General features: G+C 42.0%; 2 protein-coding genes across 3 annotated transcripts in view; one reads left to right on the forward strand and one right to left on the reverse strand.

Moving 5' to 3' along the window:
• Positions 1 to 666: 666 nt before the first annotated feature.
• Positions 667 to 3,093, forward strand: marveld3 (MARVEL domain containing 3). 2 transcript variants are annotated; one of them, XM_070903520.1, is made up of 4 exons: positions 667 to 743; positions 1,228 to 1,502; positions 1,673 to 1,770; positions 2,266 to 3,093. In XM_070903520.1, the coding sequence occupies exons 2-4, from the start codon at positions 1,237 to 1,239 to the stop codon at positions 2,874 to 2,876; spliced, it is 975 nt and encodes a 324-aa protein (XP_070759621.1). In that variant the 5' UTR covers positions 667 to 743; positions 1,228 to 1,236; the 3' UTR covers positions 2,877 to 3,093. The 2 variants fall into 2 exon arrangements, with proteins under 2 accessions (XP_070759621.1, XP_070759614.1); XM_070903513.1 differs by having other exon boundaries at positions 702 to 743; positions 1,231 to 1,502.
• A 5,591-nt stretch (positions 3,094 to 8,684) lies between these two features.
• phlpp2 (PH domain and leucine rich repeat protein phosphatase 2) overlaps positions 8,685 to 20,826 on the reverse strand; it is a 30,095-nt gene continuing 17,953 nt past the window's right edge. The window contains exons 6-18 of the mRNA XM_070903555.1: positions 18,408 to 18,554; positions 17,293 to 17,523; positions 15,452 to 15,654; positions 15,246 to 15,306; positions 14,346 to 14,441; positions 13,501 to 13,656; positions 12,142 to 12,342; positions 11,755 to 11,917; positions 11,531 to 11,661; positions 11,200 to 11,313; positions 10,597 to 10,791; positions 10,227 to 10,458; positions 8,685 to 10,066 (exon numbers count right to left, since the gene is read on the reverse strand). Coding sequence (XP_070759656.1) covers positions 8,780 to 10,066; positions 10,227 to 10,458; positions 10,597 to 10,791; positions 11,200 to 11,313; positions 11,531 to 11,661; positions 11,755 to 11,917; positions 12,142 to 12,342; positions 13,501 to 13,656; positions 14,346 to 14,441; positions 15,246 to 15,306; positions 15,452 to 15,654; positions 17,293 to 17,523; positions 18,408 to 18,554 — 3,217 coding nt within the window. The 3' untranslated portion in view covers positions 8,685 to 8,779. The remainder of the gene's footprint in view (positions 10,067 to 10,226; positions 10,459 to 10,596; positions 10,792 to 11,199; positions 11,314 to 11,530; positions 11,662 to 11,754; positions 11,918 to 12,141; positions 12,343 to 13,500; positions 13,657 to 14,345; positions 14,442 to 15,245; positions 15,307 to 15,451; positions 15,655 to 17,292; positions 17,524 to 18,407; positions 18,555 to 20,826) is intronic.

The raw sequence follows: 20,826 nt of genomic DNA on the forward strand, positions 1-20,826 counted from the left end.
ATTTTGGAGGGTGAGACAGCTTGAGGAAGATCCAGGAAAACAACAAAGAAGTATTAAATCCTCTCTTGGCAGTATCACACAAAGGTCGCAGTGTGATTGGTGTTCATCAGTGCACATATTTCAGTAGAAAATAGTATAGTATAAGATTTATTGTAAACTAACTGCAAAAACAGTACAGTACTATGACAATATTCAGTTGGTATGTAGTGTGGAGTTGGGTCATCTGTCTCCCCCTGGAGGAGGAAAAGATGTAGTGCGATGACCACAACCTGCTGTCTTCAAAGATCAAGCATTGCACTTCCTGTTTAAAAGTAGCTTTCAGCCACGTTTTCATGCTCTGTGTTTGTTACTTGTTCCCATACAACCCAGCAACATCTGTGTCCTGTAATATTTGGATCAAATTGACTAGTGAATTACATGTAGTTGTCTGGTTGTCATTAACAATATATAATAAAGTCCTTACACTACAATGCAATATAATACTACACATACACAATGTATAAATCCAACACACTGTAAAATGCTATACAATGTGAAAATAAGCCTAACAACTCGAGTTCAGCAGTGGAAATTTCACTGTATTTTCCCCCATAAATCAGCTCGATACTAGTGGGCGTGGCTCAGCACAGGTGAGGGGCAGGAGGAGGAAACCTCAGACAGGAAGCAGGGAAAGCTGGGAAAGGTAGGCTGTTGTTCTCTCGGCCCAAACCAAAACAAGACCAGATTATACACACAGTCCAACGGTAGGAAATAATGATGTTGTTTCTCTGTATTATTCGCGAACGTAGAAACCATTTCGCCTTTACGTAAAAAAAAAACAAAAAAACGTGAAATTGAAACCCGGAACTTCGCAACAGGGAAGGAAGGAGCGGTGTTGTGAATTGTGGGCCTGTTACTAGAACATGCTTTGGGCTCCCATGTTGATATACAGTCATATGTCATCACGTAAACGTCTGATTTGGTCTGCTGACTTTATGTTCTCATTATGTTTGTTTACTGGAACATCTGGACCCCAAAATCCCCACCTTTTGTCCTGCTAGCCACTTTATGAATGTATGAAACTTCTGTCTTTGGTCCTTGACTTCACCCAGCCATTAATCTCCATTAAATATCATCCTTCATGCTGCTTTACCGTCCACAGTGTCAGTTACAGAGACACAAGCCAACTATCCACTTTGTTTATGAGGGTCTGAAATAGGCTTCATGTCCATAATCTTATTTTGTAAGCAGTGGAAAATGCCAGAGAGGGGAGGACACCACCGGAGGAGAGATGAGTATGATGAGTATGATGAGTACAAGAGCAGGGACGGGGACTACTCACACAATAGAGACCACGCTTCATATGACGGCAGAGGCCGCAACAAAAAGCCAAGAGACATGGACGAGAGAGGCTCTGCTGGTGACAGGAGACCCAAACAAAACAGACAGAGGGACGTGACAACTGCCTCACACATGGAGCCACCTGCTTACAGAGACCACGACCATGAAGGACCCTCAAGACTGTAAGGGATCATACACAAGTCCCTGCACTCTCTGTCATGTCTTCCACACACACACACACACACACACACACACACTTTCTGACCATCTCTGGCAGGGTTATTTATTTCTATTTCTGTGTAAAATGACAGAATTAATTCCATCTCATGTGAAAACGGTGTTGTCCTTGCAGGTTCAGAGAGACTTCGGTGTATCACTCTGAAGGGCAGTATGATGAGCGACAACACAAACAAGCTCTTTACAATCTCAGATACATCTTAACCAGCAGAGGCAAGTATATTCATCGAAGAGTTCTCCTGTGAAACATTAGCTGCGATGAAAGCTCATGCTTGTTGGCGTTTTGGCCCCCAAATATATTTAACAACATAAAATGTAATATCACTTTTTTGTATTTATTATTCCCTCTTTTTAATCACCCATTAAAAGTGCTTTATAAGTGCAGATTAGAAGTGAACATTGATTGAAAAGTCAGCATGGTGCACCTGGGAAACACTGCTTGTCTTCTTTACAGAAGACAGGGATTTCTTTTACTGTTCATTTTCATTTGGGGCTGCAACTCTTGATTATTTTCACAATAAACTAATCTGCTGATCATTTTCTCAATTAATTGATTCATCATTTTGTATCAGGGAAGCGGCAACCAGCTAATATTTGGCCTTTTTGCTTGAAAAAGTTACATTTTTTGTTGATAAATTGACTCATTGCTTCGGCTCTTGTCTCACTGCTTCATGTGCTACACATTCATGTCAGCGTTGTGTCCTTCAGGTCTCTGCCAGCTTATGGAGCTGTTTGTGAATCTGCTGATCGTCATCTGTGCCGGAGTGCCACACAGCAACAAGGGGGGTTACCGTGACCTGGCCAGCCTCGGTGGAGTCTACTATTATCACTTTGGTGGAGCCAATGCCTTCACTGGAGCTGACGCAGATAGGGTGCAGGAGCTGGACCGGCTGTTCCATCAGCTCAAGCGGCCTCCGTACGTCTTCACCATGGCATGCGGTGGGGTTTTAATGATCTACGCATGTGTCATGCTCGCCTTGGGGGTTTTCAGAGTGCCTTACCGCTGGCCCCCTGTGCTGCTGGGGGAGGCTCTGCTGAACCTCCTGATCGGCCTGGGCTACATCCCTGCGCTGGCCTTCTACTTCATTAAGCTGCAGGAGACCTACAGCGATCCCATCTGTGAGGAGAGAGAGAGGATGTACAAGAGCAAAGGGCACAAGGGCTTCGAGTGCCAGTTCCACGGCGCAGATATCGCAGGAGGTCTCTTCGGGGTGCTCGGGGTGTTTGTTTTCATCTTTGGTGCTGTGTTAGCCGTCAGAGCTTTCAGATCAGTGCGGGAGCTGAAGAAGCAAAGCACAAATGAGGACAATAATTTTTAGTCTGGCTTAAGCGCCTTGATATATATGAGCAAGCAGTTTTTTTTTGTCATATTCGTTGTAATTACACACATATATATGTTTAATGTGATCTGTGAATCAGCTTTTTATCCACTTTTTACACTTTGAAGAAGTTTTGTAAATTTGATTTTAAAGAATACTTTTTTTTATTCCGACTTTTCCAGTTTACATACCGCTGTACTGTCTGTTACATTTTTTTTTAAATGTGGAGTTATAGTAAATGACTCAAATGGTATATAAATGATTATTTTCTTACTATTTTTTTGATAATTTTGAGCAGTTTATTTTTAATAAAGGTAGACATAGAAACAGAAAAACTCCTCGTTAATATTTATTCATTATTTCTTGAAGAGTCAGTTGTGTAGCAAAGACAAACAGCAAATTGCAGCAAAGAATATCAGCCGTTTCCAGTTACTTTAACAATGAGATTGTCTGATGTGTTACCCAGGTACAGTCCCTCTGGGTTTCATAGGCCTAGATCTATTTTAAGGTAAAATAATTTGTGTTCCAGAGCTAAATTATTATGCGGCATTTTGATCTCCGTCTCCTGGCAGTTGGATATTGACAGAAGGTTGAATGTTGACCTGTGACTCTTTTGTTTGTACACATTTAAAACTGATCAAAGCCTAAAACAACACAGTATTTACATGATGGCTCCTCCATTGAACTTTCCATTTTCTAGACTCTACTTGAAAGAATAGTCCGACTTTGTTCCCCCCTAAAGGTCTTAACAAGAAAAACTAGGATACGAGGAGTTTTGTTACATTTAAGCTTATTTTTGTCAACCATTGTTGTTCTGAGCTTCACCAATAGATGGCAGATCCACTGCATTTAGGAAATGACTCGTGACTTCAACGTGATTGTAAATATTTCCACAGGAACTAATGTTCTCTGTTTCCTCTGTGATTCTCTTGATCTGAGTACTGCTTCTGTGAATTAAGGCTAATTGAATAGGAGAAAATGGAAACCAGGGTGGTTTTCACTAAATTATATTACAGTTCAGGATTTTAAAATGAATGACAAAATAAACTGTAGACATTATATCTTATACTGTGACCAAAAGAAATTGAAATAATATAATTTTGATGATATTTATTGGCATGAAATCATCATAAAAATGGTGAGCAAAGTGGACACTGGACAAAACAATTCACAGTAAAAAGTTTTATTGCTACTTGGCTGAAAGTTAATTTAAAAACAGCTTGTCTGCTCAAAACTAATGATAGCAGCATTTCAAATAAAATAATAACCACCTTCCACTCAAAGTTCAAGGGAGTACAGTTCTGTCTCACACACAGCAAAAGTGCTCATTGTTAGTCTGTCTGTTCCTAAACGATAAATCTTTTAATCATTAAACATAAAACTAAATTTTAGCAGTAATCTGCATGCTAGAATAAAAACCTTAAAATGTTAGATATGCTCCATTTCGTAGAAATAAATCACATTTTGTATGTACTCTATGCCTTTATGTCGATTTATATTTAGGGCATGCTTTCAACATTAAATACAGCTATAATTAGTACCTTCAAATAAAGTACCATAATGAGTTTTCTGTAGAATCCCAATCACTTTAAATTCTATTAGTGGAGAGGGAAATATAAATTTGCATGAAACAATGAAGTACAAAAATAAACATCAGCTTCTTGGCATCAAGGGAAAAAATATTAAAGCATTTCTAGAAAATAATGTACAGAAAGGAACCGTGAGATTAAACAATGGCTACTTTGGTCACATGTTAAAACAACTGGAGCGTCTTCCATCAGATTCATTCACCATAATCAGGCAAAATTACAGTCGATCCATTGTTCACACAATCTGTTATTCATGCATACACTTACTGTACGTGTGCACTTAAGCTTCATTTGACATACACACACAAACACAGACGTTTCACAACATAGTTGTACAGGGAGCTTGTTAAGTTGTGCAGAGAGGAAATGACAGTTGATAAATGAGTCAGCAGTGTAAAAGCACTGACAGTGAAGCCTACTCAAAAGCACACACCCTCTATTTTCAATGCACAAGGGGGATTATGAGCGTTGTACTACTGGACCCCCTCCACTAAAGAATTAAAGGGAATATTTCAAGCCGATGTACCCTGTGCTCCCACGTTCCGTATCTGCGCATACAGTCGGCATATGTACATGCACACTGATTAGTCTACTGATGGATGAATATACTGGAAATGTATATCGGACAGGACAGTGGGTGAATATATGGAGTCAACCAGGAGACAGACAATGAGTGTACAACTGTAAAAAAAAAAACTGACCAAGGTGGTTTTGAAGAGCACTAAACGTAGCAGCGCAATGCAGTCCCCCACCTGACTTGGCAAACTGGGACCAAACTAATAAAACTACACTGCAAATGAGACATACTCAGAAAATAATAAAAGAGCGATGCAGCTTACACACACAATCCCAATTACATACATCATACATACACACATCAGTCTATATTCATTTTCAGACATATTGAGAAACAGGATTCTTGTAGTTTTAGGTGAAAATGAAGCTCTGATAGACATGTTTATATATATATACAGTTGACACTTTGCATATTTGTATGAGCAAATTCTCAACATCTGTTGTGAACACCACCGTGTTGCATTAAACCTTAAGGAAAGTTCAACTCAGTCTTCCAACCTGTTTCAGATGTGGACCAATATTATTCACAATCATCATCTGTCTTATAGCTTTTCTAGCTCCTCCTGTGGCAGGTACACCTGCATCCATGTTTCACTGCCGTCAGTCCAGGAGCCTGACAGCACGTGTGGGTTCTGATAGTGGAGGTCTGGCCACAGTCAGAACCACTGAGGGTCCCGGGTGTTTGGCATCTCGGACACTGCACAGTCTGATAAATAAAGTGACTGGAAACAAATTCTTAGCTTTATCATTAAATGAAAAATTCAAAACTTGAGTTCAAATCAGTGTCTGAATTCTGAATAAGCTTAATAAGGACAATATCAGCTCTTTGATGTGGATCATAACAATTATTATCTTAGACTATTGTTTTCATACATGTCGTTATTATGGAGGGATTAAAAAAAAAAAGGTATACCAGATAGTTAGGAATCAATTAGCACAATGTTTCAACCTAATATTGATACTGCATATAAATAATGGAAAACATGCAAAATAACGGTATTTCCTAATTTTTTGCCAGGAGCGGCCCTTTATATTTATATAGAGTGAGGGTAATGTTGGCAGACAGTGTCAGAGTAGTTATATTATGCTGTTTGTGGTGCAAACTTAAATATCAGTCAAGACATTCTGAGAAATTCAGATGTAACTGAAAGCAAACAAATTTCTTTTTAATAAAATTATAATAAAATACGTTTGTCATATTAAAAACACACCAAAAAGTAAATTGTGGTAAATTAATTGTCATGATGTCACTTTACATTATCATCATTTCTGTTGGCTATGTATTCTTAGACAAGAGGTGATATGTTGGGCTGAGGGACTCTATGTCGATCAATACCTCATATATTAAACTCAAATATACATGACTCTGAATATCACTATTTTCTATGTACAAAGTGCTTTTGACAGTGTTTATTTCTTTCAAGAGACAAAAACTTGCAAATAACATGAAACGATTCAGACTCACACATCAATTAAGGCTTCATCACTGACTTTTCACTCATCCATGTGGAGCAAAGAAAGGACAGAGGGGCTGCTTTAGTAAACAACACCCCCAGAGCTGAAGACCTCAGTCACAGACAGAACATGAGTGGAATAAAACAAAGGGCTTCTCCTTTCAAAAATACTGTGTAGTGTTACTTTAAGGCTAAAAGGGAACACTGAAAGGTCCAGCTATGCAACAGCTGTGGAATGCCTAACTGCACCACTACCAAGTTGGAGTGGCAACCGAAAATATACATCTAATGTAGTAATCACTGACATGAGCAATTACCCAACTTTGGCCTTCTTATAACCACAGCAGCTCCAGCAGAGCTGCTTTCTCTTTTGGCACAAGGTGGGGAGGTTCAGGAATGGGCAAACTGAGGTTTCCAGGGCTGCATAATATTTACCTGATAATTCAAAATACAATGTAGTTTTTGGACCACTTACTTTCAACTGAGACCAATATGATTGGTCCCACATATGTTAAAGAAAAAAAAGCTATTTGGGAACTGATGATTCCAACTGCTGAAGCACTGTATGTGACTCAATGAAAAAAAAATGCATTACTTACTCTTACAGTAAGGGACTGAACCAGTGCGTTGTTATCACAGTACCTTATACTCTTGCTGCACTGATAATAATTTCTTACATTAACTGTGTGAGCTGAAATCTACAGAAGCACTGCCTGCTGATCAGGAAATAGTATAAATGCATTACGTGTGTGAGTGAAAAAGAGAACCATATCAAATTGTAGCAAGACATAATTGGTTTCTATGTCCCAAATTTGTGTTTCTGCCTACTTGCAAAACTGCTCCCAAACTTCTTGTGTACAGAGATCAGATCTTACAGAATACAAGAATGCAACACTGTTCTGTTTATAATGGGCCAAAATAACACACCCTCAACATGATCTGCATGCGTGGGTAGTGGTAGAAAAAAGACTTGCTAAGATGTAAAAATGTCAATAACTGAATCTGCCTGCAGGGACATGGATGGATGTTTACATATTAGCAGCCTCCAAAGTTTGGATATACTAAAACGTACAATCTTAGTACCAGTGGAGGTATTTCATAGCATACAGTACATAGAAATACTGTATCTATCCTCCATCTCTTGACAGTACACTGTGTAACAATTCACTTTTGTGCCTGGACTGGTTTGTTCAAACGACTGAAATTAAACAATATCCAGAACATCGTGGGGTCTCCAGTCTACTATCCAGTTAAATTAAACTTTATTTTCCTATGTAGTTTTTAAGGAGATCATGTGATCATGCACTGCCACAGATTATTATACTGTTATAAGGACATCCGCTCTGTACAGTTGAATGACTTTGATATTATTTTTGACAGCTATTCAAAATGCATTGCTCTAAATAGCAACACTTTTCAATCTTGATGTCAGCAGCTCAAGCACACCACGTCGGTTGGCTGCTTGTTGTGAGTGTGTACTATACTGTATAGAATTAATTTATCCTATATAGAAGACTCTATATATACTGTGTGGGAATGTTAAAAATAAAACCCAACCATAAAGTTTCTGGCAATGTAAATGCAGTTATTTTGTCTTCACGTCTTCTAGTCCTATGTGCCTTACGAGCATTTATACTGTCTGATTTCTTTTGTAAGCCACAGGGAGAGGAGGAGAGCAGAAGCTGTGCCAGTGCTGGTCTCTTGGAGACACTGTCCCTCCTCCAAATTTAACTAACAAGCTCACATCCCCAAACACAGCCTATATGTGGGGGAGCTCTAGGCTGAGTCGTCTGCAGTAGGCACTTTTTCAAGTTTCAGTCACAGGGCTTCTCTCCAGGACCTGAGAGACCACGGAGCCCCTGGAGAGGAGATTTGATCTCACTGAACACAATCCCTTACGCACCCTCTAGATTGCTTGCTTTCCAAGTAAAGGGAAATGTTGCTGACATGTTTAAACACATGCGGTATCCCATTTCAAGTCAGGCTTGTTTTGGTCTATGACAGCCAGCCATCCTTTTCACAAAGACATGTTATGAGCTGGGATCTTGGTCACCCTTATGTTCTTGGATACTCAGAACATGCACAGAAACCCCTTTTTTACCTCACATTAATGGCGTAGCATCACTATTGACTATTGAGATCCCACAGGTTTGTCTTATCCTCACAAAAGATCTGGATGGCAACTTGAGTTGGAATATCCCACATGTATGAGACAAATCTCTTCTTTCCTGGAATGGCACAATCACAGAATTGCAGCCACATGGCACTGTGCTGTGTCCCCCCTCTAGAGGGCAGTATCGTAGACTTCCTGCTGTAGGATGGGAACCGGGCCTGGGCCTGGGATCAGGTTGGAGGCAAATGCAGGGGGGTGTGGATGATCCCACACGGGGTCTTTTAAGGAAGGGGGTATGGATGGTAAGGAGGGGCCTGAGACTAGAGGGCTCTGGCCTCTCAGCTGCTCCCTGACTTCCTGCTCCAGACTAGGAGGCACAATGAGCTGGTCCTCTGGGTCCTGCTGTGCTGGGGCAGTGAAGTAGCCAGACTTCTTCTTAGGAGCCTCCAGGGCCACCTCAATGAGATTATGACTGTCCTCAGGGGCTACCACAGAGCCGTTGGACAGCTTCTTCCCAAACAGGCTGGATGTGGAGGGAGACTTCTTGAGGTCGGAAATCTCTCTCCCACATACTGCCAGCAGGCAGCCGTTTGTAGCAGAAACCACCACGCTGTTCTGTCTGCGCGTTTTGCCATTGGGATAGTCAGAGCCTCGTTTTTCAAGGTCCAAGTCTTTGGGGCTCTCAGGGGCCCCTGACCGTAGTTGGAAAGCACAGCAGTGAATATCTACCTCCACCTCTAACTTGCTGCCATTGGAAATAACACCCTCAAGCGGAGCCTCATCATCACTGTCCAAGCCGTTGTCAGACTGGTTACTCGAGAACGTAGCACAGGAGGGCTGGCGCTGGAATAGGCCTGGGTGTGTTCCTGCCACAGCTGAGCCTGGCACCATGATCCCACACAGTGTAGTGGCAGGGTGTAGGCTACACCGTCTTTCTGGGCGGGATGCAGGGCCAGAGGATGGGTGCTCGTCTGAAGCGGTGGACCCCGCCTCACTGCCCACCTCTGAGGCTGATGTCTCACTGTTGAACTCAGAGACAATACCACTGCTGGATGAAAGGGTAGCAGGGTCACTCGGGCCTGGGGTCACGGTAACAGGCACCGGGGCAGGAGGGGGACCCCGTGGTTCAGTGGTAGAGACCGGTGGCTCACAGGTACAGCTGTCCTCACCAATATGCAGAGCCACCACCACAGCCTCGATGTTGTCTTTACAACCATAACTCTGGGCGAGTGAACACAGCTTCTTGGCAGCAGCGCGAGGATCCCGCACAGCCTGCACAGTGCACACAGCCTCCTGGTAGGAGACCCGTTCAAACAGCGCTCGATTCCCCAGGATCAAGAACTCATCCTGGGAACAGAGAGGCTCAGTATGCACCCAGGGCTTTGGAAGCACCCAGGGAGACAGATAAGAGCAGCCCAGCAGGCGGGAGCAGCATGTCACTCCACTCACTTTGTTATCCTATAAAACAGATATGCCATTAGAATTGTAGATTAGTGTAAAGCTTCATAATATATACTCCTCTGAATGTGAAGGTGCACATTAACACTAGATCAAAAGTTCTACATAATGGTTCTAGTGTAAAAACAGGAACCCAACATACATAGAAGCTGTGCGTTACCTCGGTAATAATGGCTTTACTGAGTTTAACTCTCTCCATTTCCTCGGTGCAGTTCTCCAAGTTGTAAACCTTAGAGAGGGGTACAGCTCGGCCGTCCCGACACAACACTGCCTGGCAGGTGCCCACATTGGCCACAGTGAGGCTGAAGTAGCCCCCTGGATCTGAAGGCTCATGGTGAATATAACACAGCAGGGCAGAAGCACCCAGTTTCTGGCCAGCCATACCTAGTTTCCTGTCCCAGACAAAAACAAACAAAGCTGCTGACAAACTCTTAAAGTCACTGGTTGCAGTTGCAGGACAATTATCTGTTTATTTGCACATACGAAAAGAGGCATTATTTAAGACTAACATTTGGAAAAATCTGTCTTACCTGTGTGAGGTGAGGAAAGTGTTGCACATATACACATTGTCAATACTGGAGTGCTGCAGTTCCTCGCACAGCACATCCCCCATGGTGCACTGCAGCAGCCGAGGCACTTCCTCATTGCGGTCTCCGTCAAAGATACCATAACATGCTTCCACGCCGTCTCCAAAACGGTCTACAGCCAGCACCGACACACACAACCTGTCCCAGACAATAGGTTGGCATTAACAAACAGATGACTCAGCGCCTCCCATACAGAGGTGAACCTCATACATACTTCAGCAGTCAAGACTGCAGCTCCAGGTCAAGGGAAACAGCACGGGGGGACAGCTGATAAAAGACACTGCTGTGTGGGCCCCTGTGGTGGGCATGACCCTGGAGGAGCAGGCAGGCACACTGGGCTCTCAACAGTGATGCACTTAACAGATTTACAGTACATCTAATGCAGCAAAACAAGATTTAAAGAGTGATTATGTGCTTGACGGGGGAGGACAAAAGGTACTGTTGGGCACCTGATATAGACTAGAAAGAAATACTGTCTGCTGTTGAGGAAAATTAAGCTCGTTATTTTCACAAACAAAGAAAACAGAAACACAAAGCAGCGCTCACTTGTTCCTTTGGCCACTCATTTCAGAATAACCGTGGTTCCATGGAGAGGAGGCACTCAATGAGTCTCCTGCTGTCGTGGTGGATTTCTGGTCTAATTTCAGGGTGGTGATATGACTAAAAAAGGAGACAAAATACAGTAGAAGCCATTGTAGAAGATGGCATAAATATACATGCACCATTTCCTGCCACCACTAGTCACACAGCTGTAGAATGATGTCATATCCCTCCAGTACGTGTTCAATCTAATGTTGGTGTTTATAGTTTATGCTTGGCAAATTTCAGTGAGTTACCAGTAACAATTTAAAGTGATTTAAGTGGTTTTGTGACTCACCTGAAGAGGTTGAGGGTTTTGTGTTCCAGCATCAGGCTGCTGTTGCCTGTCAGGTCCAGCTCTTGCAGAGTGGCTGGCAGCGAGTCAGGCAGCTGGATCTCAGTCAGCTCATTACAGCTTAGATCTACAAGCTACAAACGTACGAAACACACATGAGCTGACACAGGCTGAACATAACCATACACACACACTGGTGAGGAAAATAAAACCAGAACAAGTCTGACCTTGATCTCAGGCAAGTTGAGGATCTCTGGGAAGACAGTAATGTGGTTGGAGTGTGCAATGAGGGTGTGCAGTCTCTTACAGCTGGACACAGTGGAGGGGATAGTCTTTAGCTTGTTGCCACTTAAATTTAGCTCCTCCAGCAGTTCCAGCTTACTCAGCTTACTAAAGACACACAAGCATGACAGTGAAAAACTCCAGTGAGCTGAACAAGTAGCACACTAAATACATAAATACTAAATGGTAATGTAAATATCCTCTTAGATAATGGTTCTTAATAATAATATAGCAATTGTCAAAAACATACAGAAAGTTGATGAAGGGCTTCCAAATGAAAAAAAGCTAAACAAAAAAAACATTAACATGACATTAAAGCCAAGGTAACACACCTTGCAGGGAAGGAGAGTAACTGGTTGTAGGCGATGTGAAGGACCCGCAGGTTCTGGTGTCCAACCAACAGAGAACCGCAGTTCTCATTCAGATTGTTCCCCGTCAGGTAGAGCTCCTGGACTGTGCTGAGGCTCTCCTCTGATGGGCTACTGGGAGGAATACTTTCCAGGGCATTGGCTGACACGTTTAAGTATTTTAGGCTGTGAGGGAAGACAAATAAAAACAAGAGATACATTGATTAAAAAAAGTGTATGCAGATATCCGCCCTGCCCATTATGTCACAGCCAGGATTGCATCCAAGGAGTGTAAACATCCAATCCTGTCTCATTTACAGTGGATTTGGAGAAGTCAAGAAAAAAATTAGAGGTCTGCATTTTTATAGAAGAGTTGAATGAGCAGAGGCATCTTGAAATGGATGATACTAATGTCCAAAATACTGAGTAAAGTTTACTGGACTCCTTCTGGGTTATTTGGAAATATACATTTTTTTTTGCCAAGAAAGAACGGGGTTTAAGGTTGATAGCTTTTAGGCTTATGGGGGCTTTTCTCATCTCTATTCTTATTCTCATTCGCTAAAGAGGATACTTCTAAACACAGACCGTTAATGTATCCCTGCATGTGGAGCATTGACTTACATACTGTTGAACATGCACAGGGAGGAGGGACAGTAATTTGAGCTCCAGTGATTCTGTAATTGGTGTTGTTAAGTCATTGTCTGTGCTTATCACATACTGAACAGTAATAAAACCTGTCCTTCTCACACATGAGGGAGTGAACCATGTCACACTGTTGTTTTAAAACGGAGTCAGACCTTATTGAGGTGCAATGCCCACAAACATCACAAGACATCTCACTGGCCTTGTGGCTTTTTGGGATTCTGTGTCTACACGAATATGAATGTGTGAGAAGTGTTTCCATCAGTCCTGAGAGTTTCTGCTTTCCCTTGTAAGCTGTGCACCTCGTAGACAACATATCAGGAAGCCCATCATGCACAAAGCAGTCACTGCCATAATGTCTCAGCATTAGAGACAGTAAAGTACATTAGAGCATTTGAACTGCTAATGGGTGTTAAGTGATTTACCACACAGGAAATAGGACGGCAAGTGAAGCTCCAGTTACAGCCTGAAATGCTCCACTGATCTTGACCACAATCCCTACATACAATCTATACTTCATCCCCAAAACAATGAGCTGTGATACAATAACTTTCAACGGCAAGTGAACACGGGACACACTGCAGGTTAACGTTTCAAAGCAGAGGAACCAGCTGCTAAAGGACTCAGGTAATAGCATAACTTGTCATGAGGACAGAATGGAAAAGGACAGATCTGTAGAGAAAAGGGGGTTGAGAGACTCACTTTAAGGCCTTGTAAAACAGACTCTCAGGGAGCTCGGCTAGCTTGTTGTGCTGGAGGTCTAGGGCTTCCAGAGGGATGTGGTCAAGTAGGTCAGGCACTCTCTGCAAACGATTGTTCCCCGCCAGCAGCTTTCTCAAACTCAAGCTGTTGAGCAGTCTGTCAGAGGCCAGAAGAGACGTTAGAGAGCCAGATTAGGACAAGAAAAAAAGAACAGACCAACAAAAAGACAAAGAACCAAAGACCATCGTCTCCCCGTGCAGACGTGATGACTTGTGAAGTATGGGGGAAGGAGAGGCGGTGGCAACCCATGCTAACTAATCCATCAATGACCTTTTCAGCTTGGCCGCCTAAACAGCCTTTTTATCCTCTCCTAAAACCATCACAGAAGTCATTGGATAGAGGAATATTATCTAATTTGCAAAAGCTTTTCTGATGTCTCATTCAAATGCAAATGCATGTTGAGGGCTGGCAGTGAATGAGGGTTACTCTGAGCCAAGCACTATAGAATGTCCATATTTTACAGTTGCAGCCAGAAGACACAGATACTGTTTTACATAAAGAGAGTGATTCCAGCTGTTGTGCCTTGTTCTTTCTTTCTTTCTTTCTTTCTTTCTTTCTTTCTTACCATAACAAATTCTTAAGATGGATATTATGAAAAGCAGCTTGGCAATAGAGTGAGCAGTTAAAAAGCATGACCATGTGTAATGTGACACCTGATCTTCTTATTCAGGACAGGATAGCCATCTGTTAATTACACCAGACTGGATACATACAAACTATGCAACACAAACGATAAACGTTCAGCAGAAAAGGTTCAGGATTAGTGACAGAATAAGGTCAGTAACCTGGAAGGAAGCTCAGACAGGAGGTTGTGCGTGACGTCCAGCATCTCAATTTTTCTGCAGTCACAAACCCAGTCCGGAAGGTACTCCAAAAGGTTCCTGTCTCAACACACACACAGTCACACACATAGAAAGACACGCACACAAACACTCAAACTGAGCAGAGTTGGCATTTTGCTTTTAATTGTATAGATGAGTAAACAGTTTGGAAATCGTAATGGGCCGAACTAATATCCTCCAGGGCTACTTAGGCATGCAAATGGGCTCTATCAGCATTCTAATAAAACAGTTAGTTTCTGCAGACAGTAATGGAGGTTGACTAGAAAAGGGATATCTTACACTTTTTATTTAACCCGACATATCGTAACGGTTACTGTGAATATGGCCAAAGGTTTGTGAGGTTCACTACTTTAAAATAGGACTTATTTAAATTCTCTATCCTTAACTGATGCAGTCTGGAAAGCAGACAAGTATCCATACAAGCAAAGTCAATCTAGCATTAAAAAGGACGTTTTAGGGGCTGCCACTGGTCCTTGGACATTATGACAAATAACAGGTGAAAATTGCTGATATCAATTACTGTGGAATCTGTGCAAAACCCTCGGTACATACTGCAGAACAAACTGAAGGAAATAGAGCAGACTATGAGAAGAACACAAGAACAAGAAATGTTTCCTACACATCATTTTAATCTTGTGACCCCAACCTGATTCCACAGAATATTTGCTTTTAGGTTGTTGGGTATTGATTATCTATTTCAGTATCATATTTATTTACACGTCCATTAAGCACTGTGCACGACTAGATTAATGAACATTAAGACAAAGATACTATTTTGAGACATGTTCAAAAATCTGTGAACACAGAGACCATAGCCACTTCTTATTCCCAGCCAGAACTCACTGTGATAGGTCCATGTGTGTCAGCTGGTTAGGGACTGGATAGATGTTGACTGCTGTAAGGCCTGTGGGCAGATAAAAGCAGCAATCAGCGGCTAAACATCTGGACCATTCATATGTGTGTTTATAAAATGAATGTATCACTAGGGAGAAGGGCCTGAACATACAGACAAACAGCCAGTGAGGCAATAATAGCACTGTTTGACTCACGGTTGCTGCTGGCATGAAGCATGCGCAGTGTGAAACCGCTGAGTGTGAGTGTCCTCAGCTGGTTGCGTTGGCAGTGCAGAGTCTCCAGGTTGCAGACGGAGCTCAGGTCTAGTGAGTCCAAGCAATTGTCCCGCAAGTCCAGCTGGGTCACCTGGCTCACTGCCTCTAGACTCTCACTTTTCACCCAGTGCAGCCCATTCAATCTGCATTTCACAGGGAGTTAAAGAGATGAAATATCACTGGTTATTCCTACTGGAGCAGAAGAGAAAGTCCTGGGTGAAGCATTAAGGTGACATCAAATAAAAGTTGAGTTCAGTATGACGAAGAAATTCTGATATGTCATACTTGCTAAAATTAGACAAAAAACAGTAGTATGCAGGGTTCGTACAGTAAAATTAACTTTTCAAGCTCTTTCAAGGTACCTAAACCAAAAATTTCCATACAGAGAGCAGATGGCTCATGATGCTGGGTTTACACCAGATGCAGAGCAGAAGGGAAAATGCCCCCTTTTCATTGCGGCGCCCAACTCAAATCAATCTAGCTCCGGTCCACTCTGCGCCTGGTGTGAAACGTCCAGAGACAACAAACAAATATGACGACAGGACCGTTTCATTTCAAATATTAAAAGATTTTTGGTTTATATGACTGTGTAGATGAAACACCAGATTATGTTGAAATTCAAGCGTATTCCTGACCTTTCCTGACTCAAATTAAGCATTTTCCAAAATGCTCACTCATTTTCCAAAATATTCCAGCAGTGGATATTTTACAGTGACAGATCATCAGCATACATAACAAAACTATTATGGAATATTGAAATGAGTCACAGTAACAAACATATGTCCTCATTGTCCAAGTTTTTTAAAAAATATTGTGAGGGACGTGGAAAAATCTTTTAGGTCAATCTATGTGAATCTGAAAATGATGGATGAAACACATTTTACAAGTCTTTCACAAGTTACACATACCAATTCCTCAGGTTTCATTCAAAATCTAACATTAGCATCCCAGATATTGTGTTTGTCAGATGACACCCTGGCATCACTCCCTTGTCTCTCTCTTTGTTTCACTGAGGATGACTCCTATTAACTTTTTTGTCAGACTTTTCCCATATTTAGCATTCTAGCTTTTAAAGCAACCCCCAGGTGGACAACAAAAAGTAGAGACATTCAGAGTTCATGACTGTCAGGTAAGGCACCGTGCAGAAATACAGGCTCTTCCTGATTCCATCCATCCTGTTAATAAACAACAACTTCTCTTTTACGAGAGCTGCCAGCCCACTAATCCACCACATATGCACCTTGCCCTCATAAATATAGTCTGCTGTTGCCAAACCACAACTTAACTTCCAAGGTTGAATTATTAGCTGGCTGTGGGTGGAGCAGTGGTTGTTGGTTTGATCCTCAGACTGGTAGGAAAGTCAATGAGTAGAGCTTTCCCTTATTACCCACCACAGAGGTCCCCTTGAGCAAGACACTTAGTTCCCGTGGAGCTGCCAAGAGGCCAACAAATACGTATGACTGTCGTTCGAGGCAGCTCCCAGGTGTAGATGTAGGTGTGAAGCAGGGCAATGCAGAAAAAAAGTGCTCAGCAAACCTGGCATCGTTTAATAAAAAGGTGAGGCTTAGAGGAGTGGTGTGGAAAGCAGACTCGTGTTTGTTTCAGGACATGTATCGTTCTATCAATGCCAGAGGAAGAAATAAAGAGAGAAAAACTCTCCGCCTGCCCTAATATTCACTGAATGATTGACACTGTTTTTACATTACATTACATATTACATTTTACTTATTGATCCAACAGAGAAAGAAGAAAGGCAAGGCAAGCCCTAGCTGGCCTCTTACCGAAGGTCAATGTTTTTCAGGTGGCTCATTCTGGCCAGAGTACACAACTCCAGACTCTCCACTCTGTTCCCAGCCATGGCCAGCTTGTCCACTGCACTCAATCTCTCAAGCACAGCAGGGATGTGAGAGAAGCTGTTGAAGGAGAGCCCTAGGCTGTTGAGCTGGGACAGGCCACCCAGCTCTTCAGGCACAGTGCTGAGGTGGTTTCCATCCAAAGACAGCGTCTGCAGGCTACGAGATGGAGAGGAGGGAAAAGGTCATGTTTTGCTTTCATTTACTTCAAAGAGTGGTCACAAAATCTGCTTGTCTCCATTTGTAGTTACATAGCCATTGTTTACTGAGCAGCATCCTACATTAAGCAGGTCCACAGGATGAAAACTCCCTGATTAAGCTTCCTGACTTAATCTGATTGCATAACAAAATATTTCAACTAAACTGACTCCGTTAAGACCTCAATAGACCAGATTTCATGAGAACATTAACTATGTATACAATGGCCTAAAAATGCAAACCACAATAACTTTTGACAAAACAAAGCAAAAATACAAAGACAATTCAAAAAACATCACATTTCAGAAACAAATGAACAAGACTTAAAACCTATTCTTATTAAAGGAAATAAATAAATATCTTTCATATTTCTGGAGAAAAGTACAAAACAGGGCAATACGCTGTGTTTTCTGTTCTGTTCATTTGTTTTCAGTGTTGTTTTCATTGTTATTTACCTGATAACATATCTACCAAACAACCTCAAAATCCATCCTTAAAATATCGTTTTTGCTTTTGTTTATTAGCTTTCTGAAATGTTGTCTTGGTTTGCACTTCACTGCAACCATACATGCGATGTACTGACAGATATTTGAAGTGGACATAATTAAGAAAAAAATATATGTTTATTTGCCAAATTATTAAGTATATTCACCTTTTGTGCCCAGTGCAGCTATTGTTATCTCCTTTCAAGGTAATTTGTGCAGGATTCCACTGTGTGGTTGTGGGATCCCTCATGCAGTTCTATGTTTTCTAGTTTGTTCATACATATGTATAACTTCACATATTCAGGTACTGTGTGTAATGTATGCATGCAGTGTAGGTATATGTGTGTCACTGTGTCACACCTTTGAAGGTTGCCTATCTGTACAGGGACGGTGTGGAGACTATTACAGGAGAGGTTGAGTTCAGTCAGGGTGAGGATCTCACACACACATTCAGGGAACACACCCAGACGGTTGTGAGACAAGTTCAGGCTCTTCAGCTGAGAAAACCTAAACAAAGAGAGAACAGAATGGAGGAGCCTTAAATAAATCTACAAAAACTAAAAAATCTCACATTTTCTTGTTTTGACATCACTTTACTATGATCTAGCACTGTTCCAGTACCAGAGAAAAGATTGAAAACAAGACTAAGTCGAAACCTAGTTTATGGCTGGACCGTGTATGGTCAATGTGCTATATTGTGGCCAAATTGTTACACGGATAGTCAGTGGTAGTGTCTATAATATGGATTCCTGGATATTAAATGTTCATCTGCAATTTTTTGTAGTGGTCCCAGTAATATTTGTTCTTGAATTGTACTGAAGTAGAACATCACATGACATGGTTGAGCTACGTTTGAGTCAAAAAATGTTATAAATGCCATTGCAAGAACAAAACTTATGAAAAACCACTCATATCTTAAGATGTTTAATTCAAAACTTATTACAATTATAACTATAACTATTCTAATGATCTATTAACTCCCCCTGCTCTTTCATTTGTTTTTCTATGACTCACTCTGTATTGAGTGTTTTGTCAGAGTGATTGTTGTTTGTGGTGCTTTAACTGTGCGCTCTCCCTCATGCCTCTCGGCGTACGGAGAGACTGTTACACTGTGTAACCATCGTCTATACTTCCCCCAGCAGTAGGTTTTATGTTGTTTTCCAGTTTCATTCCCTCACGGTGAATATCAGGTAATGCAGAGTCTCTCTGCCATCTGATGAGCCATTGCGCTGTGACGCATTGGCGAGGTATGGACCTGTTATTGATTTCTTGTGAAGTGGGTGTGTGTTTGTACTTGTAGCTACCGGACGGACCCAGAATGGCAGGACCACATCCTGCTTTGCCTTCATCTCACTAGCGATAGCCTTAGAGGGTGAAGACTGTATGAAATAAAACGTTAGTTACGTGCCGTAACTCTAGATTCAATGAGTAGCCTGAGGCGCAGCCAAAATGTCGCTAGTGGGTTCATCCCTCACTCGCGCAGCACTGAAAACTTTTAGTCTAACTTGTGTCCTCTTACTATGTGGGCCTCACCTCGGTCTGACCTTGCGTGTAAGTTTAGCTGAGACCGAGGTTTTTCTTCAGCTAGTTAAGAAACCTGTGGGGCTTAGCGGGCTGTGGTACGTAACATTCACACCTGTTCATTTTGGAAGAGCAACAGGCAATGGGGAAACTCTAACACTCGACTGACCAATGATGGAACTTCATCACTCACTCACTCAGTAAGTCAGTCACGGACGGACTTTCGTCTATAGGGCTGCCCCCCGCTTTGCTGCGGTCCAGCCAAAAAGGTAGGTGCAAAAAACGCGGAGTGCTTGTATTTCTTCAACCAAACAGTAATCAAAAGCTGCGGGTTAACCTAAGAGGGACATAAGTTAGTTTTTCTTTCTTTCGTATGGGTAACAGAAGGTGACTGGTCGTGCACATTGATGTTGAGAAAGAGTAGTGAAAATACAGAAAGATTCAATGAGACACACGAGCACCAGCATATTAGCTGACCTGCTACTGTGGTCCACGTTTTCAGTGCACTGTCACGTCTGCAGAGCTATTTGTTGTGCCTCAGGAGGAAGCAGTGGACAAGGAAGGTGAATAAAAAGTAGACATATGTTAAACTAATAGTTGAGTCTGAACACCAATACTGTAGATTTGTTCCATACAAGTTCACTGTGGGAGTTTTGTGCTGTTATTTGTGCTTCAGGCGTGCACCAGGTTATTAAGACAGCTTTGAAAGCAGCTGGAAGAATCTGTCAGTGGCTCAGCAGGCAAGAAAGAACAGTGTTCAAAAAATATTCAAATCGCCCTCAGTATTACCAGTGTATGATGTTACTAGATTTAGATCGGCCAGTCGTACAATGTCTACTACATTTGATGGAGATAGTTTGAAGGTCTCTACTGATGTGTTCATGAAATGTGCTGTCACCCCCTCAGGTCTCAGCTGGCTGTTTCAAATAGAAATACATACTAAGCATTAATTCTGACGTGTGTGTGCACACATTTGTAACATGCATCCAAGAGACTGGGCTGCGATGAATGAAGTTGGGTCGTGCGGCTGCACAGTCAGATCTTCCATATTAACTCCACCTTCCTCCTGTTCCCTCAGGTCCTGTGAGCGGTGGAGGTGGCTGCCATGAGTCACAACACTCGTCAGAGTACAGAGTGTTTCCCTTTATCTATGCATCCTCTTTCTAAATATACAGACATAAATGGAGGGAGCACCAGAAATGGAGCGGTACAAGACACGAAAATATAGATCATCTTCTTAGCAAACAGCAGAATAGGC

Source organism: Enoplosus armatus, chromosome 1, assembly GCF_043641665.1.
Source record: "Enoplosus armatus isolate fEnoArm2 chromosome 1, fEnoArm2.hap1, whole genome shotgun sequence".
Lineage (NCBI taxonomy): Eukaryota > Metazoa > Chordata > Actinopteri > Centrarchiformes > Enoplosidae > Enoplosus > Enoplosus armatus.